The following is a 22,576-nucleotide window of genomic DNA, read 5'->3' on the forward strand; positions in this document are numbered from 1 at the left end:
GTATGCCTTAGTTTTTGATTAGACACTCTCCTTGACCACCTTTGTTAACCACGGATGGCTCATCCTTCTCATTGAGTCCTTCTTTTTGACCGGGATAAATTTTTGCTGAGTGTTATGAAATATCTGCTTAAATGCCTGCCACTGCTCATCCACTGACCTTCCCTCTCAGTCTATTTTCCCAGCCCGCTTTAGACATCTCTTTCTTCATACCTCTGTAATTGCCCTTGCCGTTATTTAAGTTGAGGATATTGGCTTGAGACCCGAGTTGCTCGCCCTCAAACTGAATTTGAAAATCTACCATGCTGTGATCGTTATCCCCTAGAGGATCCTTAACTACAGTATCTCTTGTTAATCCCACCTCATTACACATTACTAAATCTAAAATAACCTGTTCCTGGGTAGGTTCTGCAATGTATTGCTCAAGAAACAATCCCGAACACACTCTACAAATTCATCTTCCATGTTACCCCTGCTAATCTGATTTGTCCAGTCAATATGCAGATTAAAATCACCCATGACAATTGTAGCGCCCTTCTTACACGTCTCCATTATTTCCCGATTTACTTTGTCCTACAGTGAGGCAACTCTTCGGGGGCCAATGGACGACTCCCACCTGTGACTTGTTCCCCTTGCTATTCCTTATTTCCACTCAGATTAATTCCACATCACAATCTATTGCATCTATACCATTACTCACCACCACACTGATACCTTCCTTTATTAACAAAGCTACTTTTCATTTTTGCCTACTTTTCTGGAATGTCAAATACCCTTGAATATTAAGTTCCCAGTCTTGGTCACCCAGCAACCATGTCTCTGTAAGAGCTATCACGTCATATTAATTTATTTCTGTTTGTGCCATCAACTCATCTATCTTGTTACAAATGCTGCGTACATTCAGATAAAGAGCCTTAAGCTTTGCCTTTTTACCATTATTAGTCATTCTGGCTCTAATTTCCGCTGCACTCTTCTGCTTATATTTTCTGCCCCTTCCTGTCACACTTTGATTATGGTTCACCTCTTCATTACCCTGCACCTCTGTTCTCTTGTTTCGTTTTGATTTTTTAAACTTCCCTTCAATTGAACCCTCCCCCCTGCCCCACTAATTAGTTTAAAGTCCTATCTACAACCCTATTGATACGATTCACCAGGACACTGGTCCCAGCATGGTTCAAATTAAGATAAAAGCAAAATACTGTGGATGCCGGAAACAAAAATAGCTGGATAAACTCAGCAGGTCTGACAGCATCTGCGGAGAGGGACACAGTTAACGTTTCGAGTCCGAATGACCCTTCACCAGAACTAAAGAAATATAGAAATGTGGTGAAATATAAGCTGGTGAGGGGGGCTGGGACAGGTAGAGCTGGATAGAGGGCCAGTGATAGCTGGAGACAAAGAAGAGATTGCCGAAGATGTCATAGACAAAAGGACAAAGGAGTATTGACAGTGGTGATATTATCTAAGGAATGTGCTAATGGTGACTTTAAGGGTAGAAAGCAGGACAAACAAGTGGCAGATGGCCCTCGTGGGAGTGGGGTGGGGGGAAGGGATCGAAATGGGCCAAAAGGTGGAGATAAAACGGTAGATCGAAATAAATTTAAAAGTAGATGGGAAAAAAAAAAGATATTTTAAGAATATAAATTTGGAAAAAGGGGGTAAGGACGGAGGAGAGAGTTCATGATCTGAAGTTGTTGAACTCAATGTTAAGTCCGGAAGGCTGTAGAGTGCCTAGTTGGAAGATGAGGTGCTGTTCCTCCAGTTTGTGTTGAGCTTCACTGGAACATTGCAGCAGGCCAAGGACGGACATGTGGGCACGAGAGCAGGGTGGTGTGTTGAAATGGCAAGCGACGGAGGTCTGGGTCATGCTTGCGGACAGACCAAAGGTGTTCCGCAAAGCGGTCACCCAGTCTGCGTTTGGTCTCTCCAATGTAGAAGAGACTTCATTGGGAGCAGTGAATGCAGTAGACTAAATTGAGGGAAGTGCAAGTGAAGTGCTGCTTTACTTGAAAGGAGTGTTTGGGACCTTGGATAGTGAGGAGGAGGGAAGTAAAGGGGCAGATGTAACACCTTCTGCGGTTGCATGGAAAGGTGCCGTGGGAGGGGCTTGAGGTGTAGGGGGTGATGGAGGAGTGGACCAGGGTGTCCAGGAGGGAATGATCCCTGCGGAATGCCACCGTGGGGGGGGGGGGGGGGGTGAAGGGAAGATGTGTTTGGTGTGGCATCATGCTGGAGTTGGCGGTAATGGTGGAGGATGATCCTTTAAATACAGAGGCTGGTGGGGTGATAAGTGAGGACGAGGGGGACCCTATCATGGTTCTGGGAGGGAGAGGAAGGAGTGAGGGCAGATGCACAGGAGATGGGCTGGACACGGTTGAGGGCCCTGTCAACCAGCTTGGGTAGAAAACCTCGGTTAAGGAAGAAGGAAAACGAATTAAAGTTCAAATTAAGTCTGTCCCAACGGAATAGCTCTCTCCTTCCCCAGTACTGGAGCCGGTGCCCCATGAATCAAAACGAATTTCTCCCACATCAATCTTTGAGCCACGCATTTACCCCTCTCATCTTATTTATCCTACGCCAATTTGCACGTGGCTCAGGTAGTAATCTGAGGATTATTACTTTTGTGGTTCTACTTTTTAATTTAGCCCCCGAGTTGCTCTTAGTCCCTCAGCAGAACTTCTTTCCTAGTCCTACCTATGTCATTGGTACCTATGTCGAACATGACAACTGGATCCTTCCCCTCCCACTCCCAAGTTCTTCTCCAGCCCAGAAGAGATGTCCTTAACTTTGTCACCAGGTAGGCAACACAGCCTTTGAGACTGTCTTTGCTGCAGAGAACAGTATCTATTCCCCTAACTATGCTACTCCCTATTACTACTACATTTCTCTTTTCTCCCCTCACTTGAATGGTGCTCTGTACCACGGTGCTGTGGCCAGTTCACTCATCCTCCCTGCTGTCTATGCCCTCGTTCACACCGGGAGCAAGAACCTCGTACCAATTGGACAAGGGCACTGGCTGAGGCTTCTCCAAAGCTAAATTCTGGATCCCCATACTTGCCTCACTCGCAGTCACACCCTCTTGTCCCTGACCACCAAATTTGATGTAATTAATCTAAGGGGTGTGTTTGCCTCCTGAAACACAGTGCCCAGGTAACTCTCACCCTCCCTGATGTGTCGCAGCTCAGACTCCAGTTCATCAACTCTGAGCAACCAGCGCTTGCTGCAGGTGTGGTCACTGTGGATCACACCGGCTTGCACCAGCTCCCACATACTACATAAATAAAAACAAAAAAACTGCGGTTGCTGGAAATCCAAAACAAAAACAGAATTACCTGGAAAAACTCAGCAGGTCTGGCAGCATCGGCGGAGAAGAAAAGAGTTGACGTTTCGAGTCCTCATGACCCTTCGACAGAACTTGAGTTCGAGTCCAGGAAAGAGCTGAAATATAAGCTGGTTTAAGGTGTGTGTGTGGGGGGCGGAGAGATAGAGAGACAGAGAGGTGGAGGGGGTTGGTGTGATTGTAGGGACAAACAAGCAGTGATAGAAGCAGATCATCAAAAGATGTCAACGACAATAGTACAATAGAACACATAGGTGTTAAAGTTAAAGTTGGTGATATTATCTAAACGAATGTGCTAATTAAGAATGGATGGTAGGGCACTCAAGGTATAGCTCTAGTGGGTTTTTTTTTAATAATGGAAATAGGTGGGAAAAGGAAAATCTTTATAATTTATTGGAAAAAAAAGAAGGGGGAAACAGAAAGGGGGTGGGGATGGGGGAGGGAGCTCACGACCTAAAGTTGTTGAATTCAATATTCAGTCCGGAAGGCTGTAAAGTTCCTACATACTACAGCTGCATCACATCGCCTGCCCAGCCATCTCTAATCTATTTAATTATTTAATTTGGATATTAAATATTTTAAAAGTGAATTTCTTAACTGTACTCCAGCTGTAATAACATCTCCTGATTTAACCACTTGGCCAATCAAAAGAGACACAGTGGAGATACCCACCAATCACCTTTCTGTTTTCCATTGACATCACACTTCAGCACTGATAGGTAGAAACAGGTTGAAGTGACCCTCTGCCACTGGTTTTTATCTTCCGCCTCAGCTGCCCTTCTCACACAGGTCTGCTGTCTGTGTCAACAATAGGGAAAAAAATGTCAGCAACTATCCCCCGTTCTAAACATGGAAGATGCAGTTCTCTAAAACTGTCAGAATTACGCAGAACTGCTTCTCCCCATGAATCTTTGCAATTTCGATTTAAGTTCTCTTACAACTGTGGCAAACCGTTTTTTATTTTTCTGGGAGTGTAGAGATAAAAGACAAGTGAGGTGAAAATTGTGTGGTGAATGCAGCTTTTTATCCTACAAAGATTGCTGTTGTTAAGTATCAGAAGAGCTGTTTGTTTCCCACTCATTGCTATATTAAAGATAGCTCATTTGGAACCTTATTTTTCATATGGCAACTCCCAAGCTGTAACATGCAGATTGTAAACTTGTACATCAGACTGATCGGTAGGACTCCCTCTGCTGTGATTTTTCAGTGCATGGTGAAAAGCTCCTTTTTTTATTATATGTAATTTCAGTTGAGGACTTTTTTTGGATTTTCATTTTGGAAACCGAGAATTGCCATTTCAAACTGATTAATTATATTCTGAGTGTGCTATCTGGGAAACTTTCTTTTCTGAATGGGGGGGTGGCGGGGGGGGGTTGTTGTTCAGAGCACTGGAATTCAAATAGCATTATCCAGTGAAGAGATGTGAATATTAAATATCAGTGCACTTCATCAGAAGCAAGAATAGAAAACCTGGTGAAGGTAGAATTTCATGATAGAAACCAAATAATTTTTCCTGCAAATACGTTACTTTTCTGATGCATATATAGTTTTAAAAAAAACTAATTTGGTTATTATTTTTCAATCTGGCATAAATTGATATGGTTACTGTTTGTTTTCTTTTAAATCTTGTTAGATTTCCAAATATTCTAATGAAGCATTTTTAAAACTCATACAAAATCTAGATAAACAGAGTAGTTGATCCTTAGATTCATGGATCATAGAATTCCTGCCCCTGAGTTATGATTATTGTAAAGAATCGGATATAATTGTAGTAAAACGGATATAATTATAGTAAGTCAGTTCTTTATTTCAGCAACCTCCACATGTCATATTATGGAAAAATCACCTGGGGCAGTTGTACTTAGAATGATTTTTCAAAGTTGGAACATGGCCCAAGTTGCCTTGCCCACTCCTGCGGGCTACAATGGCTGCTCCCCAATTAAATCATAGCAGAGGTTAGAAGGCATATCTCCGCAAGTCTTTCCATGGGAGTTGGCCGTTTTCCTTTTTAAGTTTGAAAACAAAATAATCATGTCTGGATTTTTCCTTTGCTTTAGTGGTAGACACAGCAGGTGACATGATGATGAACATCTCTGGTACATGCAGTCTAGAAAGATCCTTGGTGATCTCACACAGACAACATTAGAGGCAAAGGAATAGGCCAGGGAGGGAAAAAGCCAACCAACAAAATCTGGTTCTTAATCCAGATGACCACACAGTGACTTCCATAATCCACCAGTAGGTGAATTTGTATGGACATCAATTGGATGCTTGGACTTGCTGTTATGCAATCATTCCCAAAGAGTACCTAGGCACAGATGTGAAAAAGATCACATAAATGACTGCAGGTGCCCATGAACACACATCTTGTTATTGTTCCTGGAGGATAAAAGATCTTAAGGACCAGTGGCATTTAAATACTGTTCCAACTGCAGTTAAACTCCAGTTCCTTGGCGGGCCTTGCTGCTCAATCACGTTAGGCTTTGTGATAAATGGCTAGTGGACCTGATGCTAATGCCTTTATCTAAAGCCATATGCATCTCAATGGTTAGCACAGCAGATCTGAAGCTTCTGCTGATATGCAATCACCCAAAGCCCTAACTGGCTTCATTAGTAACAATTCTGGTCAGCGTTAATCAATAAACAGAAAGAAATGATCTATCATGACAACCAGTGCCAAGTGCCTCCGCGGGATAGATGTTGAGAATCATCTTCCCAATTGCTGTGATGCTGACTGCAGCGCTTTCTCTGTTTGTCTCTCTGCTATCATGGTCTAGTGATGATTCTCAGAAGTACTATTTTGGAAGCATCTCTATCTGAAGAAGAGCTTCTGAGTGATTGAGCATCATCATCTTAACTCATGAGCTGTGGTGGTCCCTTAAAATGGACTTACGGCAATATTTATCCATGCCATTCTTGGACATTCAAACTAACAGTTAATCCTGGAAATTCTATGGATCACCAACATCAGGGTCAGAGACTTGGCAGGAAGAAGAGCAAAAATCCATTTATTTGATTCTACTCGCAGAGGTCCATCTCTATTCCTTCCTGATATCATCAAGGATCCAAAGTCTCAAAATAGCTTGCTGCACACTTCTGCTCTCTGTTCCAGATGTTGCATAGCTTGCTAGTGCCAACCTTTGTACATTCCATCTCAGCCATGGGAGGCTTTGGAGCAGGTATAAATGACATCTTTGTCCTAGCCAAGATAGACCAAATGGAGGTAGACTGCAGTTATTTTAGTTACAGTCCCAACATGACAGCACTTATGCTCAGAATCCAAATCCTGTTGCTCAGAGTTCAATCCTGTTCACTGGATTGGGAGTCTAAATTGTGAGCAATATGGCTTGGAACTTTTCGAACATAAGAGAATAATCCATTTAGTCCTTTAAACCTCTTTAACTCTCCTATCTTAGTACCTAGTGTTACTTTGAATGTCCCAAATGTTTTTGCCACTGTGATCTCACTGGCGAGTTGCTCAAATCTTTCGGGGGTCCCATGAAAGTTTAACATGCAGATTCATATCTGTGATTTTCCTCATGCTGAATTTATGATCTTAATAACGGCACCTTTGGGAAACACTTTTGGAAGAAGTCTTAGGGACAGACTGCCATAACAACAGGTGGATGGACAAGTAGGTTCCTAAATTTATTGCCCAGAATTTTGCTACATTGATAGGCTTAATTCTATCACGGTTTCCCTTAGACTGGTGGACAAGCCATTTCATTTTTTGATGAAAGTTGGGAACCTGATCACTGGTATGAACGCCCATCAGCCAATTGTAATTCTTTCATCTTGTAGGACTGCATAGTTCACTTAAAATGCATTCAGCAGAGATTTTGCCAAGAACACTTAGGGAAGACCCGAGATAACACTAACCTCCTACCTACAGGTTAAATCAGCCTGCCTTTGACTTCCTCATGAGCTGGAACCGACACTTATTCTAAACTTGGACTAATGTTAGTTCACTAAAAACCCCCTCTTGTGGGATCCAGCTTCACTCCAACCACCCACCATTGAGCCCTCACTGCCAACTACACCCTAATTGGAGTAATTGATACCATTTTGGCAGCAGAATGGGAGAAGATCATGTCAAGCTGGGTCTGGGGAACCAGTTATCAGGAATTATATTTCAAGTTGGACCTATCCCTTGCTTGCACAAAATTCAATGGCTTTCCCTGGTCCATTCATCTTGAAAGATTCCATATTGATGCCTTGGCCAGCAGAAATCAGAGATGGAGCAGGTTCAAAATTGGTTTTTAATTATGTCAGCTAATGGAGCTTGCTGGAGATTCAACTCAGGATATGATATGATCGTCTGAGAGTTCCCCTGCAGCCATGTCTTTAATGTTGATAACAGATACCTTCATACAAGTCCGCAGAGCTCAGAAATCTTGAACCCAGTCCAGCTGGCCTCCCAACTGGATTCTGACTTTGAACAGTTCTGTTGACTCCCCAGCTGCAAGGTTCTAGCCTGGCACTCAAACTAGACAACATGATCTTAATGTGATATGTCGGTAAATGGGATGAAAACTAATCAAAACTGGATGTGGTATTTGTTGTACCCTGGGCTAGGAACACGTTGCAATGATATGAAAATGGGCTACAGCCAGACACCAAATGAGAAGGTCATCCAATGCAGTTGGATAAATTGTCAGGACAGAGATATCCACCAAAAGGATTTCCTTCCATTATCAGAGAATCTATCAACTACTTTCGTTCATGCACAAATAAGATTGGAGTTTGGATGAACTCTTAGTGTAAACATGTGTTCCTTCTCGAGTTTTGGGCAGAAGTAACTGATGTGGGAAGTAGGGATAGAGAAAAGGAAAACTTCTTCATTCCACTGACCACAAACAATCCACATTATGGACTACATCCATTTAATCTGCAAAGAAAAGTTTTTGAAAAGTTTCTCCTCATCTTCAAAAGATAAATTAAGGAAACCTCCAGAATACCATATTTAACTTTACCCCCCCCCCCCCATCTTTAACTTTTGACCAGTTACCATCTCATTTCCATGACTCCAACAAATCCAGAATCATTTTTCACCAACTTTGTTACTAATCCATGTAACACTCAATCCCATTCCTAACCACATATCCATCCAATCCTGATTTTTTTAAATTGTCATAATCAATATTGTGTCGACAGCATCAACTGGGAGTCTTTCCAAAAATCCTTTGTTTTTTGGGGTTGAAGGAAGAAGTTTTACGTATCATATCTGGACGACTTGGTTTGGAAGTTGTGTGTTCTAACCTTTATGCCCAGTTAAGCTTTTTGTCTACATTATCCATTCTTGTTGACTTTTTAAAAATCCAGATGATCTCTCCTGAACCTTATCCAATATATAGTCATATGGAATTAAACTTGAGGTACCAAAAACTATACACACAGTCTAAATGTGGCTTCACTAAAGATTATATTAACCTTCTTTAGTTGCAGTTCCTTGAAATACATTCCAGTTCACTATTCGCCTTTTTAATTAATTCTTCACATTGACTGGATAATTTGAATGAAATCCCTACCCCCGTTAAAAAAAATCCTTTCTGTTCTGCATATTTGTAGAACTCTCTGATTCTGTACACAATTCCCATAAATGTGCATAACCATACATTTACACAAAAATCCATTACATTAGTCACATCTACTTAGTTGGCCCTCATTGTACTGGATGTTAAGATGTTGTTATCGCCAAATACTATAATACATTAGAAATGTGCCTCATACCTTCTCAGAATAGTATTAGCCAATAGGAAACCCAGACCATACTCTAATAGAATGAACCCAAGAGACAGAAAGCAGACCCAATAATTGAACTGACCACGTAAAGCAGACACCTGTGAAAATCCCTTTGTCAGAGTTTTCTGAGAAACACAGTTTTCAATTCAAGTAAGTACTTTGTTATTCATTGTATGTATAGTCTCCAATTCCTTGCACTGCAGAAAACGGATGCCTTTTGATAACTATCTGTCTAGATCTTTCATTTGAACACAAGACGCTTCTGCCTGATGACGTCTGTTGAGAAGCGAGGTTTCTTGCTTCCTGAAGATAGGCTTCTTATTTGCTTTTGTTTTGCTTAGACAGCTTATACTCGTAATTGAAAGAAGTCTGACCACTAGCATTTAATATCTCTCGATATCTTGAGTATCTTCGACACCTAGAATTCTTCGTAAAGAATGAACTTTTCCTCACTGTACCCCATTGGTTTGTCCATTTAACTTTAAATTTAATTATTCATAAGTAGACATTCTCACAAGGTCAAATTTATATTCTGAAAAACTGCATTCTTCAATTATTGAATCTGCACACCTCTCTCTCCATGTAGCATCTTTATTGTCCAAGGGTTGCTAATCATGGCTTCATAATGCCAGGATATTACAATCTGGCAAGGAGAAGAGGCAGGCACCAAGAACTGCTTCAGCTGGTATAGGGATTGAACGGTGTTGGCATTATTAAGCACACACAATCAACTGAGCTAACCGGCTCCTCTGTTGTGGTCTTCAGTGTGGCATTAGTTACTGAGCAGCACTTTTTTATTTCACACTGTGGGTGGACAGGACTCGGGGTCCCATTCTAGATTCTTCCCAAAGATCATCTCACATTGTTACCTGAAGCAGAACTCTCTATGTCCTTTCATTTACTCTATCATGGAAACAGGAGCACAGTAGGTCTTTCAACTCCTTGAACCTGTTCTGTTGGTCATGGTTGATCAGTACCTAAACTCCATTTACCCATCTTTGATCAATATCCCTTGATGCCATGACCTAACGAATGTCTATCGATTTTCAGTCTTGAAATTTCAATCGTATCAACATCCCTAGTCTTTTGGGAGGAGACATCCAGATTTCTACAACCCTTTGTGTGAAGGAGTGTTTCTTAATTTCAGTCCTGAATGACTTGCCTATAAATTTTAGTTTCTGTATCCTTTTGTCCTGGATTCCCTCACCAGAGGAGCGAAATCCTCTTTACTTACCCTATCGAAGGCTTTTATCATTTCAAACATCTTGATTTGTTCACCTCACAGCCCTGTACTCAAGGGATTACCAGTCAAGTTTATGCAATTTATCCTCATAATTTAATCCTCTAATACCTGATGTCATTCTGGCGAATCGGTGCTGCACCCACTCTGGGGTCAAAATATCCTTCCTGAGGTGTGATTTCCGAAAACTGAACACAGTACTCAACCTGGTGTCCGGCCAAGGCTGTATAAAACCAAAGCATAATTTCCTTTCTTTGCATTCCAGCCATCTTGAGGTAAAAACCAATATTTAATCTGCCTCTGATTGCTTTTTGTATCTGCTAACTTTTGTGTATATGGGCAGCCAAATCCCTTTGTTCCCTAGAATCCCTAGTTTCTCATCATTTAGTAAATGTTCTGACTTATCTTAGGCCCAAAGTGGATGATCACACTTCCCCACGTTGGCCTGGATTTGCCACAGTTTTGACAGCTGAGCTAAATCTATCTCTGCCCCTTTGTAACTTCATGCTCCCGTCTGCATTATTGACTGTGCCTCCCAACTTAGTGTCATTTAAACTGGATCAGTGTTTTCTGTTGCCTTGTCTAGAGGACATTCTTCACATGAACCTTTGTTCATGTTCATTGTTCATGAATCATTGTTATCAAGTTCATGCCTGATCAGGTTAAGATCTCTTGCTTATCCATGATTCTGTAATTTCAGGTGCCTTGGAATATGAATCACCCTGCATTCCTTCCTTCATAGTCCTCAACTTGACCATCTTTTCCTAAAAGGTGACGGTGATTGGCAAGCTGTTTTACTGGTCATGCCCTCACCTTGTACTACTACTTAAATTGAAACACTCAGGGAAGGCTTCTCAGGAACTTTTACAACCTAACTCTATGCCATGCTTATAGAGCTTGGCAAAACAGACACCTTCTCTTCCACCTTTGTTACCAGCAGCTGTCTGTCCAATTCAAGCCACTTACTTTCTTTTTGGCAGGAAATGCGAGGATTTTGCTCTTCTTATAACCTTGGTCCCAGACATTTGATTTCCTTACATTGCATGTTTCTATTGCCTTTCTTAGTATACTTCACCTCAACTGCTGCCGAGTCTCTGAATCGTTTCATTTGTTTTTGAAGTTATGCACACCCAGTGCTGAATTCTTGTACTGACGAAGGTGTTGTTAGGCTTTGCAAGCCTGCATGTGTTTTCACACTATAAAACTGAGAAGAACATGATGTGCGTTGCTTGGCTGCTGAAGCTCCCATGGGAATGAATGCAAATTATGGACCTTTGTGGTTTATTCTTGGACCACATTCATCGTGATAAATGTATGCAGTGGATTACAGTAAGTACTGATCATATTTTATAGCCTTTCTGTTCATTGGTTACACCAAAGTCTCAGCTGTAAGCCACAAGTAAATTGTGGTTTTGTTTTGAATTTTAAAAATGGAAAATAAGAAAGTGCTCAAAATGTGATTGAAATAATACTGTATAAAAGCATATAAAATTAAAAGCAGGCAGACTGAGGCACTTCACTGTCATTTCTTTTGAGTTATCAACATTGCCCTTTATCCGGCAAACCCTCTTTATCAAATTTAAAGGCTTGTGTCAAAACTATGTACCTTTCTTCAGACATGAGGAGAAAGATGCAGTTGTACCCACTGCACTACAGCCTAGAGCGAACAGCTAATTCTTCTGGTATCTCCTCCCTTCCTGAAGGCGGTGCCTCGTGCTGGATGGAGTTACGGCTGTGGGTAGGGTTCCACAGGTGCCAGCAGCCCTCCGGAACCTCACTCATGCCAACTGATCCATGAAAGAATGGTGGTAATGAAAGGCTTGAAGAAGGCCACAGTCTGCTTGGCAAGCTGAATGCAGATGTACAGTGGTCGTGTTGAGATGAGGGGTGGGGTGGTGAAGTGGTTCTAGCAATAGATATAAAATATAGGAAGAGAAGAAGTGAAAGAACTGAAGCATTAATTTGTAAATTTTGCGTCAAAACTAAACAATACAACATAATTTGAAGAAAAATTTTAGAGCCCTCTGTCCACAAGCTTCAAGTACATTTAATACAAGCTGCTTTTGTGCATCACATTTGTTTTTTGACTGCTTATAAAAAAAAACTATCCTCTAGTGTTGTGTTGACTTTTGATGTCTTGTGATTTAATGTTATGTAAAAAAAAAAGAAAATTGGATTTTTTTTGTCTGGAATGTATTACAATTTTTCTCTTGCCATTTTTGTGTAAAATTTACAGAATCAGTGTTACATCCTGCGCTGCAAAGGTAATGTGCCATTACTCTAAGGCTGTCCTTATTTGCTCAGTATGTTGATTTCTCTTGAAAACAAAATGTCTTTGCACTTTCTAAATCATTGTGGAGGGAGGGCAATGGGTCTCATAAAATCAAAAAACATTTGTGATTCTTTTACCACCCAATGAGGGGAGTGAAAGGCGAGGGAGAATAGATCACAAAACAGAAAATGCTCATAACGCTCAGCAGGCCAAGCAACATCTGTACAAAGAGGTAATAGGGTTAATGTTCTGGGTCAATGATCTAGTGTCAGAATCCTTTCGCCTGTCAATGACCTTTCACCTACAACATTAACTCTACCTTCCCCTCTCCACAGATGCTGCCTAACTGGCTGAGTGTTTACAACATTTTCTGTTTTGGAAAGCAGCATTTACCAGCATCATTTCATCTAACAGTATAACTGGTACAGTACAGGTGCCACTGACATTAAACAGCTAATGTGGGAGAGGAGAGAGATGGCTGCTAACCTAAGTTAAAATGCCAGCTTTCACCAAGACTTTCAACTGGGAAAACCTGGTTTAAAAATAGTCTTCTGGGTTGCCGACCTTGGCAGAGCCCATTGAGTTTATTATTTGGATGCTGCTAACTGTTAAAGATTCTCCAATCAGCGGCCGGCGTCACTAGTGCAAGGCTGGAGTGACGTTGAATCAGTCATTAAGTCTTCAAAGCACTGTCAAGCCTGTGGTAGTTTTACCAGGATCCTGTACATGAGTCCTATATTGCCAATGTAAGACTGGTAACAGCCTGGCACTTTTTAATTCTTTCACGGGATGTGGGCAACACTGGCTAGACCAGCAGTTATTGTCCATCCCTAATCGCCCTAGAGAATGTGATGATGAGCTTTCGTCTTGAATTGCTGCAGTACACCCACAGTGCTGCTAGGGAGGGAGTTCCAGGATTTTGACTTGAACCTATCACTAAGCTGGGGTGCTTCATTGTAATAGTAATTGGCTTCACTTCTTTGATGTTTAATAATAACTGTGAAATTATTTCAATGTGATGGTAAATGGAGAGAAACTTTGCCCAGATGGAGGTATCAGAAATTGGGGACATTACCTTAAAATTAGAGAGAGGCCATATAGGCATGATGTCAGGAAACATTTTTGTACACAAAGGGTAATGGAAATCTGCACCTCTTTTTCCCCCCAACAAACCCTCCCAAAAAAAAACTTGAGGTTGGATCAATTGATAATTTCAGTCCTAAGATCGATAGGTTTTTGTTAGGCAAGGGTATTAATAGTGACGGAATCAAGCCGGGCAGATGCAGTTCAAATACAGATCAGCCACAGAACTAATTGAATGGCAAACTGGTTTGAGGGGCTGACTGGCCTTTTTGTTCCTATGTTTCTAAATACTCTTTCTGTAATGGAACTTATTCAAGGTTTCATATGTTTATCTATTGTCACCTGGGCACAGACACTTCAATCCAAGAGCACATTCAAGGCAATTAATAAGGTTTCATGTCCCGTCCCATCCCCCCAACTGTGTACAAGAGGCACTGATCCAATTAATTTAGTAATTATTTTAAGTTTTGATCAGGACTTCGAGTTTCTGTCATCTGCAGCTGCTGACCACCACCTAACCTTATTAGATATGACTAGAGCTTTTTAAAACTGCTATCGCTTACAGGAAACAATCCTGCTGCAATCATGCAAGTAGAGCACAAAGGTTCTTGTGGAGTCTTCGCCAAAGAAGTATCGTGCACATTGACAGATGGTACTGCAACTGTAATGCTCAGTACCAGGAATGCAGCTTCTGGGCCTAAAGTTGATTGTAAAAATGGCCCTGTTGGAAATTTAATCAGATTTGCTCCACTGGAGGAGCTTATCATTAATCGTGATCAAACTTTAGCCTTGAACTATTCTTCTCCCCAGGGTTAACCTTAAATATGTAATTGTATAATTTTTTTCTTGAATTACTTTATCTAAATACAAGAGAACTGGAAAGACACGTTAACTTTAAAGCCTGCCCTTCTTGCATACATTCCAAGGGAAAATTAACTTGTTGCAAATGGCTTTGAGTGGAAAAGTGTTCCTTCTTATTGCAGGTATATTAATCAGCAACGTTTGCAATCGACTTTGGATTAGAGTGTCTGTGACCTACTTTGTAAAATGATGAACACAATTTCTGGTGGTGTAACTGGAGTCAAATCTGGATGGCACATCCATGTTGTTTAATTGCATTGACTCCAGAGACCATAATTCCTGACTATTTTTAATAGTGGTAAGAGCAACCATATAGTGGAAGCCACTCTGCAGTAGTTGTGGTTTTTGAGGGGAGAAAGTGGGTGTTAATGAAGATGACTTTCTAAATGCTTCCCAATCCATTGTACTAACTACAAACTCTGCCTTCATGTGAAATTTGCTGTGTGTTACTAAAAGTTTTTGTCATTCTCACTTGTTATAGATTCTTCATTTTTAAAACTACATGCTCCAGAAGATTTTTTAATTCTAGATTTGCTTTATACACTGTTAGCATCTGGAAATTCCTACAGGCATTCCTAATGCCACTTCTCTGCAGTGTTGGCATTGTAGGTTAATATTTTGGTCATGCACCCATTTCAGGATGCCTGTCCTTTCAATGCATACAATTCCAGTTGTGCAATCTCCAAAAATTCTTAAATGGGTTCAAATAATGAAGGTACAGAATTGTGCAGGATAATAGCAACTTTATTTAATCATCAAAACCAATTAGTCTAAAAGAATAATTGATTCTCTCTGTTTTGCCATTAAATTTTCAGCATAGCATTTTACTTAGGAGAATTTTTACTCAAACTCTCATCATTTTTGGTGCTCAATCAAGCCCAGTTAACTCTCAGTTTACTGAGTGATTTGGTATTTCTTGCTTATCTAGCAGGTGAAGCTCCTCTCTGAACTGCTTGATGGAGCTTACCATGGGGAAAGCTGGCGACACTTGTAGGACACAATAAAGTGTTATTTTCAGAAGGTCAACTTAAGTATATAGCAGCACACCTGCATTAAATTACTGAAAGAATATCTTCCCTCTATCCAATTTGGGCATCTTGCTAGTGACTAATTCATAGAAAAAGCTACAGGACTGATATACCTTAGGGCCTTCAATAAATCACCAAAATCAAAAATGTAATTAGTAAGACTTGGTACAAAATATGCCAGTAGTTAAATTTTGCAGTGTTGGGGTGGGGTAATTGTTCTAAGTGTGTGAATTAGATACTGAGCATGATGAGAATTTAATTGTAAAATATAAAGTGGAACAAGATTTTTTTCTCCCCGTGCATCACCATTACACTTAAGCCACTGCATGTTATAAAATGCATTGGCTACTATTTGGACTACCACATGACTGGACCATCCAAAAGAGCATTTATCCCCTAGAAAGCCAAACTGTTTTAAATAAAAGACTATTGGTTATTGATGCAAGTAGAAGTGAAATAATTGAGGTCCAGTAGCACTAGCTTTGTAAACACAGCACCATAAAAATATCCAAACCAAATAACACATGAAAATTTAAAATTGCCCCTCTTCCATAAGGACTAGGTAAACCCTGACAGCAGAAATAATTTGAGGGGCCATGGTGGGAAGTAATCACACATTGCATACAAATCTGAAAGTTTCCCCAAGTATTCTTTTATCCACTCACCAAATAAACTCTCCTATGATTAAAACATTTCACCAATAAGAGAATGAAGCATTCACGATTTATTATTTTTTTAAGGTTATTGGTCATTGCAGTGTCTTCAGAACCAGGTGGTGTTCAAGGCTTCAGCCCCAGTGCAAGAGGGGAGCCTTGCCCAATTTCCATTGGGAACTGGTAGGTGGTTGTAGAGTAACACTTGAGACCCTGGATCAAGCATCCCCCAAAGCTGAAAGAAAGCCCATCAGAAATGGAGCATAAGGCCACGACACGCCACTGGAAAAATTTGGGTCCCAGGATATTAATGGGCATTATGGGTTAAACATAGTGAAATCATCAGCTCAATGCATGAAGAGTAGTTTATGTGTGATTGATTGACCTTTACGGGCAGTTGTTTGAACTAACTTTTTTCTTTTTCTTTCATATTTTTAAATGCCCTTCCAAACCCTGACATTAAAAATGATCCTTACCTCTGTGCCCGAATGCGTGACACCCTTCCTATTCTTTTTCAAATCATCCTTCCCAAAAATGGAAATCTTTCAACGGAACAGAACTACAAAGCCAGCTCCACATCTGGATGGGTAAGTCTTGTCATCTTTTTGTTGTCCAAGATGTTTTAACTTTATTGAGGTGCATATAACTTGTAGTCCAAACTGCCCTGCTCTTTTAATCTGGAACTCAAACTTTCCTGCTCTAACTCCGGTGCCTGCTAACAATGGTGGTATTGCTGCTGAGGCCTTCCTGATTTATATGGCTTGGCTTGCTCACTGCCTTACCCAGCTGAACTAACAGAATGGCTGACTATTTTTGAAAGCAGATCCTTTTTGTCATATGGAAAACCCTGGATCTGATGATCAGGCATTCTGCAATTATGAGTAGCATCAATGTTAGCAGTAAGACTGCTCAGCATTTTTTTTTTTTGAAAAGGGAATTGTCGGATTAGCCTCTGGTACTATATCTATTGCTGTAGTGGATTCACATTTGAAAACAAACTATTGGTTCTGTATCTGCTATTGCGCCTTAAAATAGATCTGGATTCTCTGTTCAGCTAGAGATTTGATAGGACTGTAATAAAACATAAATGAGGAGTGTTCAATATTAACTATTTTTTGAATGGCGCTATATCCCATCTCCATAGGGCTGATTAATAAGCCTCGTGGGGACAAATTAATTTTATCCATCTCAGTCTCTTGATATTAATCTGTATTCAATATATGTCCTGTTGCTGTGTAGGAACATTAACGCAAACTCCAGTTTTAACTCTGATTTTTAGTGTACATGTTGTCTTCGGTCAAGTAATAACTGGCTTTGACACGATAAAGGAAATAGAAAACCTGAAGACAGATGCTGCCAGCCGACCATATGCAGATGTTCGAATCATTGACTGTGGAGAGTTTGTCCCAAAGTCTGCAAGTCATGGTGAGTTTTTTCGTTGACCCAGATCTTTTCAGAAAGGAAAAGTCTGTAATAGATTTTCAATCTCCTCTTGCTGTGCAGCTAGGATGCTGCCCTGACTAACTCCAGCAGTGATGTCCCATGGCTGTGATGATTGACTTTTGACACAGGGCAACAAATGCTGACCTTGCCACAGGTGTTCACATCCCATAAAAGAATACAAAAAAACTCTGCCCATCTTCCTGTGTCTGACAGGTTCGACTCCACCCGTGAGAGGTTTCCCCTTGACCCCCCAACCCCCACCATTGACATTTGTTTACTCAGGCTCCTGAGATCTGTACTTAATCAAATGCTGTCAAAGATAGTGAATACCACCTTTCCTTGGCAATTCCCTTTTGTGTCCAAGCTTGGATTAAGATTGCGGAGGTGTGGAGCCAAATTGTTCTGGCAAAAGACAAACAGTACAAGGCTGTCAGTGGTGATGCTGAAGGGAGGGAAGTGCATGAGATGTTAAGAGTCAGGAACAGTTTGGGGTTATAGGACATGGAGGAGAGTACACGTAAAGAGAGGAGAAAGGCCACTCTCAGAAGGATGAACATTTTAAATCTGATCTCTTGAGGGACCAAGAATCAATTCGGTCAGCAAGGAGAGATGAAAGAGACTTAGTATGAGGTGCGGTACAGGGTTTTGGATAAGATAAAGTTTAAGTAGGATGGTGACTGGAAGGTTAACCAAGTGAATCTGCCTAGTAGAGCCTGAAAGGAACAAAGGCATGGATTCAGTAGCAGATAGCCTGACATAAAAGCGGTGGCGAGCAATATTATCAAGGAAGTAAACTGTCTGGAGACTGATATCGATAGATTTCATACTAAAAGCATCAGTGCGGAAAAATGGTGTTGAGGTAGAAGGTCATCCATGATCTCATTGAATGGTAGAGCGAGCTCAAAGGGCTGAATGATCTACGGCTCCTATTTCTTACATTCTTATGCCTGCAATAGAGGGGTTATGGGTTAGAAAATTGGTCTGGGATTAAATAGAATGCCACAATTGCGAGCTGTGTAGATTAGCCTAAGACAATACCAGAGCAATTTGGTGTGTGCAGTCTTTTTATTCTTTGGTGTGGGCCTTGCTGGCAAGGCCAGCATTTGTTGTGTATCCCTACTGATTGGCTTGCTCAGCCATTTTAGAGGGCAGCGAAGAGTCAGCCACATTGTTGTGGATCTGGAGTCACATATAGGCAGATTTCCTCCCCTAAAGGACATTAGTGACCTCAATGGGTTTTTACTACCATCGTCAGTGGTTTCGTTGTCACCATTACCGAAACTTTCAGTTCCAGATTTTATTAATTGATTTTAAATTCCACCAGCTGTCGCAGTGAGATTTAAAGCCTTGTCCTCAGAGCATTAGCCTGAACCTCTGGATTGCTAGCCCCGCGACATTACAACAACCCCACCTCCTCTCCAAAGATAAACAAGGTGACAGATTCACAATAGTTTAAAACAGCAGTGTATAAAATTTTAAAATGGTTGAGAAAATGGCATTAAAAGGATAGCTCTTCCATTGAGGCAGCATAGGTGTGATGGGCCAAATGGCCTCTTGCGCTGTAAAATTCTGTAATTTCTGATTTTATAATTCTGGAGAAGATCTACCATGATTTAGGGCAGAGGAAAATTTAAAGGCCTTTGCATACTGTTTTGCCTTGTGTCTACTACTTTTCATCTGCTCGAATGTGGCTTTTGGAAATAAGATACTGAACTGTATGTAGCAATATGCATTTACTCAGCTGTGCCGGTTTGCTCTTCTCCCCATGCTTTACTAGGATGTCATTCTGCAATCATTTTGCTGTAACTCAACCAGGAAGCTGATGTTAATATGCGAGCCAATGAGTATTCACAGTTCATTTGACTGTGGAGCAATCCTGGCTTCACCAAATATTCACACACAAGGAGTCACCTATGGTGATCAACAAGCAGGATCTCTGACTGAATTTCTGTTTTTGTTCCCAATCCCTGTCTTATATCCGATTATATTCAATCCCCTTGGCTGCAAACAGCTAACTTAATTGCTATTAAAAGAGAAGTCTTCAGATTGTGAGCTGCCTCTAAATTTCCAGCTTGAGGTCATCAGAAACTAGCGTGAAGTGATTTCGCTTTTCAATATATAATTTTGAAACTCTGAAATGTGATGAGCACCAGTGTATCTGGGATATGAAGGTGGTTTACATGGGGCAGTTCACTGTATTTCATATCTTTCAGTGACCGAACGCAAGAAAAAAGTCACTGCCACCTACTCCTCGCACGAATCCGAGACTAGCTCAGATTCTTCAACGTCTTCCAAGTCCTCAGAGTCTGAGACAGAAACCGAAGAAGAAAGAGAAAGGAGAAGGAAACGGAAAAGGAAGATGAGAAACAAACATTCAAAAAGACGGAAAGAAACCAGAAGCAAAAAGAGAAAAATATCTTCCAACCAGAAGAGGTGCAGTAAGATCTTTTTATCCATTCCTATAATCCACGTATTTGCGTGCAGGTGTATTTTATAATTGAAGTAGATTGGAGTAATTTCCCATCTGATATTTCTACTGTGAAATTTAGTCTAGCCTGTACTGTTTCAGTGCAGCCTGTACTGCCGTATTCCTTAAAATCAACTGAAGGTGAAAATAGAAAGGGAGATTGAGTGAGAAAGTCGCTGATTTTAAAATTTGCCCCACTGTAAGGGTCAATTATCACCTTTTTGTGACTTGAATGGTTTGTATAGAGCGGCCATGTGTTGTGAGCAGCTTCAAGCAAGACTGCAGTACCTGAGAAAACAATATAGACTGACACAAAGTGCATTGCTGACAGACTGGTGCATTATTGGAGGTGCCAACCTTCAGATGAAATGCAATATCTGTCTGTCTTTTCCAGTGATTCGGATGCATGTTGAAATGCCCACAACACAGTTAAGAGTTGTCCCAGATTCCAAATCGATATTCCTGCCCTCAGATCAGTTAACTAACCATCAGTCTCATTGCTATTTGTTGGATCTTGCTTTCTGCCAGCCACTGCCCCCTAAAAACAGTGACTCCATTTCAAAATATTGTCTTTTATCTGATGTGTTTTGAGGTATTCTAAGAAATGTGATAAAGTGCCATATAAAGCTTATTTTCTTTGTTTGTCTAATCTCGAAAACCTGTGTTAATGCTTTGGAATTCTGAGTTGCTTTATTGAAGAATAAATCTGTAAATCTGCTCAAGAATATAACTAAAGTAATTAGGTGTGTTGGGCCTAGGGCATCTCAGCTGAGAGGACGATGGAGGTAGCGAGCTACAACAATGAAGAAGATGTTATGAAAAGAAAAGTTATGTTAAACTTGGATAGACCACACTTGAACCTGTCCAGCTGGATGACCTGTTTCTGCGCTCTAGATACCGAGTAATACTTGTTAGTGAGACCCGACAGCTCCCTCTAATGGAGCGGAGGTGGCACATCAGCTGCTGTACAGTTTCATTGGTTTCAGACTTTCAAAAGGCAAGATAATATTATACAATTAAATACACATTTTTGTTTAGCACCTTATCATTGCGAGCTAAGTGACAGTTCTTCTGGGAATCTGAAATCTGTTCCATTCTCCTAATTCCTCTGTATCCATCACATCTGTTCTGACGATGCCACCTCCCATACCAGTGCAGTATTTTGCACTTGAATGGAAAAATCATAGGCAGCAAATTACCATTTTCTCTTTTTATAGATAGACTCTCTTCTCTCCTGCCCCTAGAATAACAACAATCAACTCTGCTTCAAAACTCATGGTGTCAAGAGCTGTAACACAGTCGCCATGATAAGGTGCTAGATAAAAATATGTGTTTAGTAATATAATATTATCTTGCCCGAACATCCTTTTGAAAGGCTTTTTGAGGATTTCCTTCCACCGTGTTTGACAAGGTTTGAATGGATCATCATCTGCCAATTTCATCACTAGGTGTGATTCCACCACAAAACGTGAATTCCCTTCCCTCCCCTTCCAGCATCTGAAAGGGACTATTTCCTCTGAAATACCCTGGTCCATTCCTCCACCCCTGACACCGCCTCTCCTTCCCAAGGCAAGTTCCAATCCTCAATACCATCCAGGACAAAGCAGGCTGCTTAATGGGCACCCCACCCATCACCTTAAACATTCACTCCCTTCAGCACCAATACACAGTAGCTGCAGTGTGTACCATTATTAAAATGCACTGCAAAAAATCACCAAGGCTCCTTGGGCAGCACCTTCCAAACCCATGACCACTACCATCTAGAAGGACAAGGGCAGCAAATAGATGGGAACACCACTGCCTGCAAGCTCTCTCCAAGCCCCACACCACCCTGACTTAGAACCATATCACCGTTTCTTCACTGGCACTGGATCAAAACCCTGGATAAAGCTTCCGGACAGCACTGTCGGTGTTCTTGCACCAGATGGGCTGCAGCGGTTCAAGATGGCTCACCACCACCTTCTCGAGGACAGTTAGGGATGGGCAACAAATGCTGGCCTTATCAGTGACACTCACATGCCACTAAAAAGGTTTTAAAGCACAAAAATGCAACATTTGCCCTTTTGCTGCCTCCTTTTCCACTCTCCAGGGCCACAAACTCTCCTTCAAGGTGAAATCGAGATTTACTGGTCCTTCTTTCAATATATTTAACTGTATAATAAAGGGGTGGCGTAGTGGTATTGTCACTGGACTAGTACTCCAGATGGATGTAACCATTCATGGTTCACTAATATCCATTGGGGAAGGAAATCTGCCATCCTTACCTGGTCTGGCCTACATGTGACTCCAGACCACAGCAGTGTGGTTGACTCTTAAATGCCCTCTGAAATGGCCTAGCAAGCCTCTCAGTTTTCAAGGGCAATTAGGGATAGGTAATAAATGCTGGCCCAGATAGCAATGCCCACATCCCATGAGCAACTTTTAAAAAATTCACTGCTCATGATATAGCC

At 41.1% G+C, this 22,576-nt stretch overlaps 1 protein-coding gene across 5 annotated transcripts in view; it reads left to right on the forward strand.

Moving 5' to 3' along the window:
• nktr (natural killer cell triggering receptor) overlaps nt 1–22,576 on the forward strand; it is a 209,623-nt gene that overhangs the window by 150,667 nt on the left and 36,380 nt on the right. For 4 of the 5 annotated variants that reach the window (XM_041183451.1, XM_041183453.1, XM_041183452.1 and 1 more), the window contains 3 exons: nt 16,774–16,803; nt 17,496–17,641; nt 19,873–20,092. In XM_041183451.1, the coding sequence (XP_041039385.1) occupies nt 16,774–16,803; nt 17,496–17,641; nt 19,873–20,092 (396 nt within the window). Of the gene's footprint in view, nt 1–12,558; nt 12,584–16,773; nt 16,804–17,495; nt 17,642–19,872; nt 20,093–22,576 lie in introns of those variants that run through there. The other variant, XM_041183455.1, reaches the window with a different exon arrangement.

This window comes from Carcharodon carcharias, chromosome 3 (assembly GCF_017639515.1).
Source record: "Carcharodon carcharias isolate sCarCar2 chromosome 3, sCarCar2.pri, whole genome shotgun sequence".
Taxonomy (NCBI): Eukaryota; Metazoa; Chordata; class Chondrichthyes; order Lamniformes; family Lamnidae; genus Carcharodon; species Carcharodon carcharias.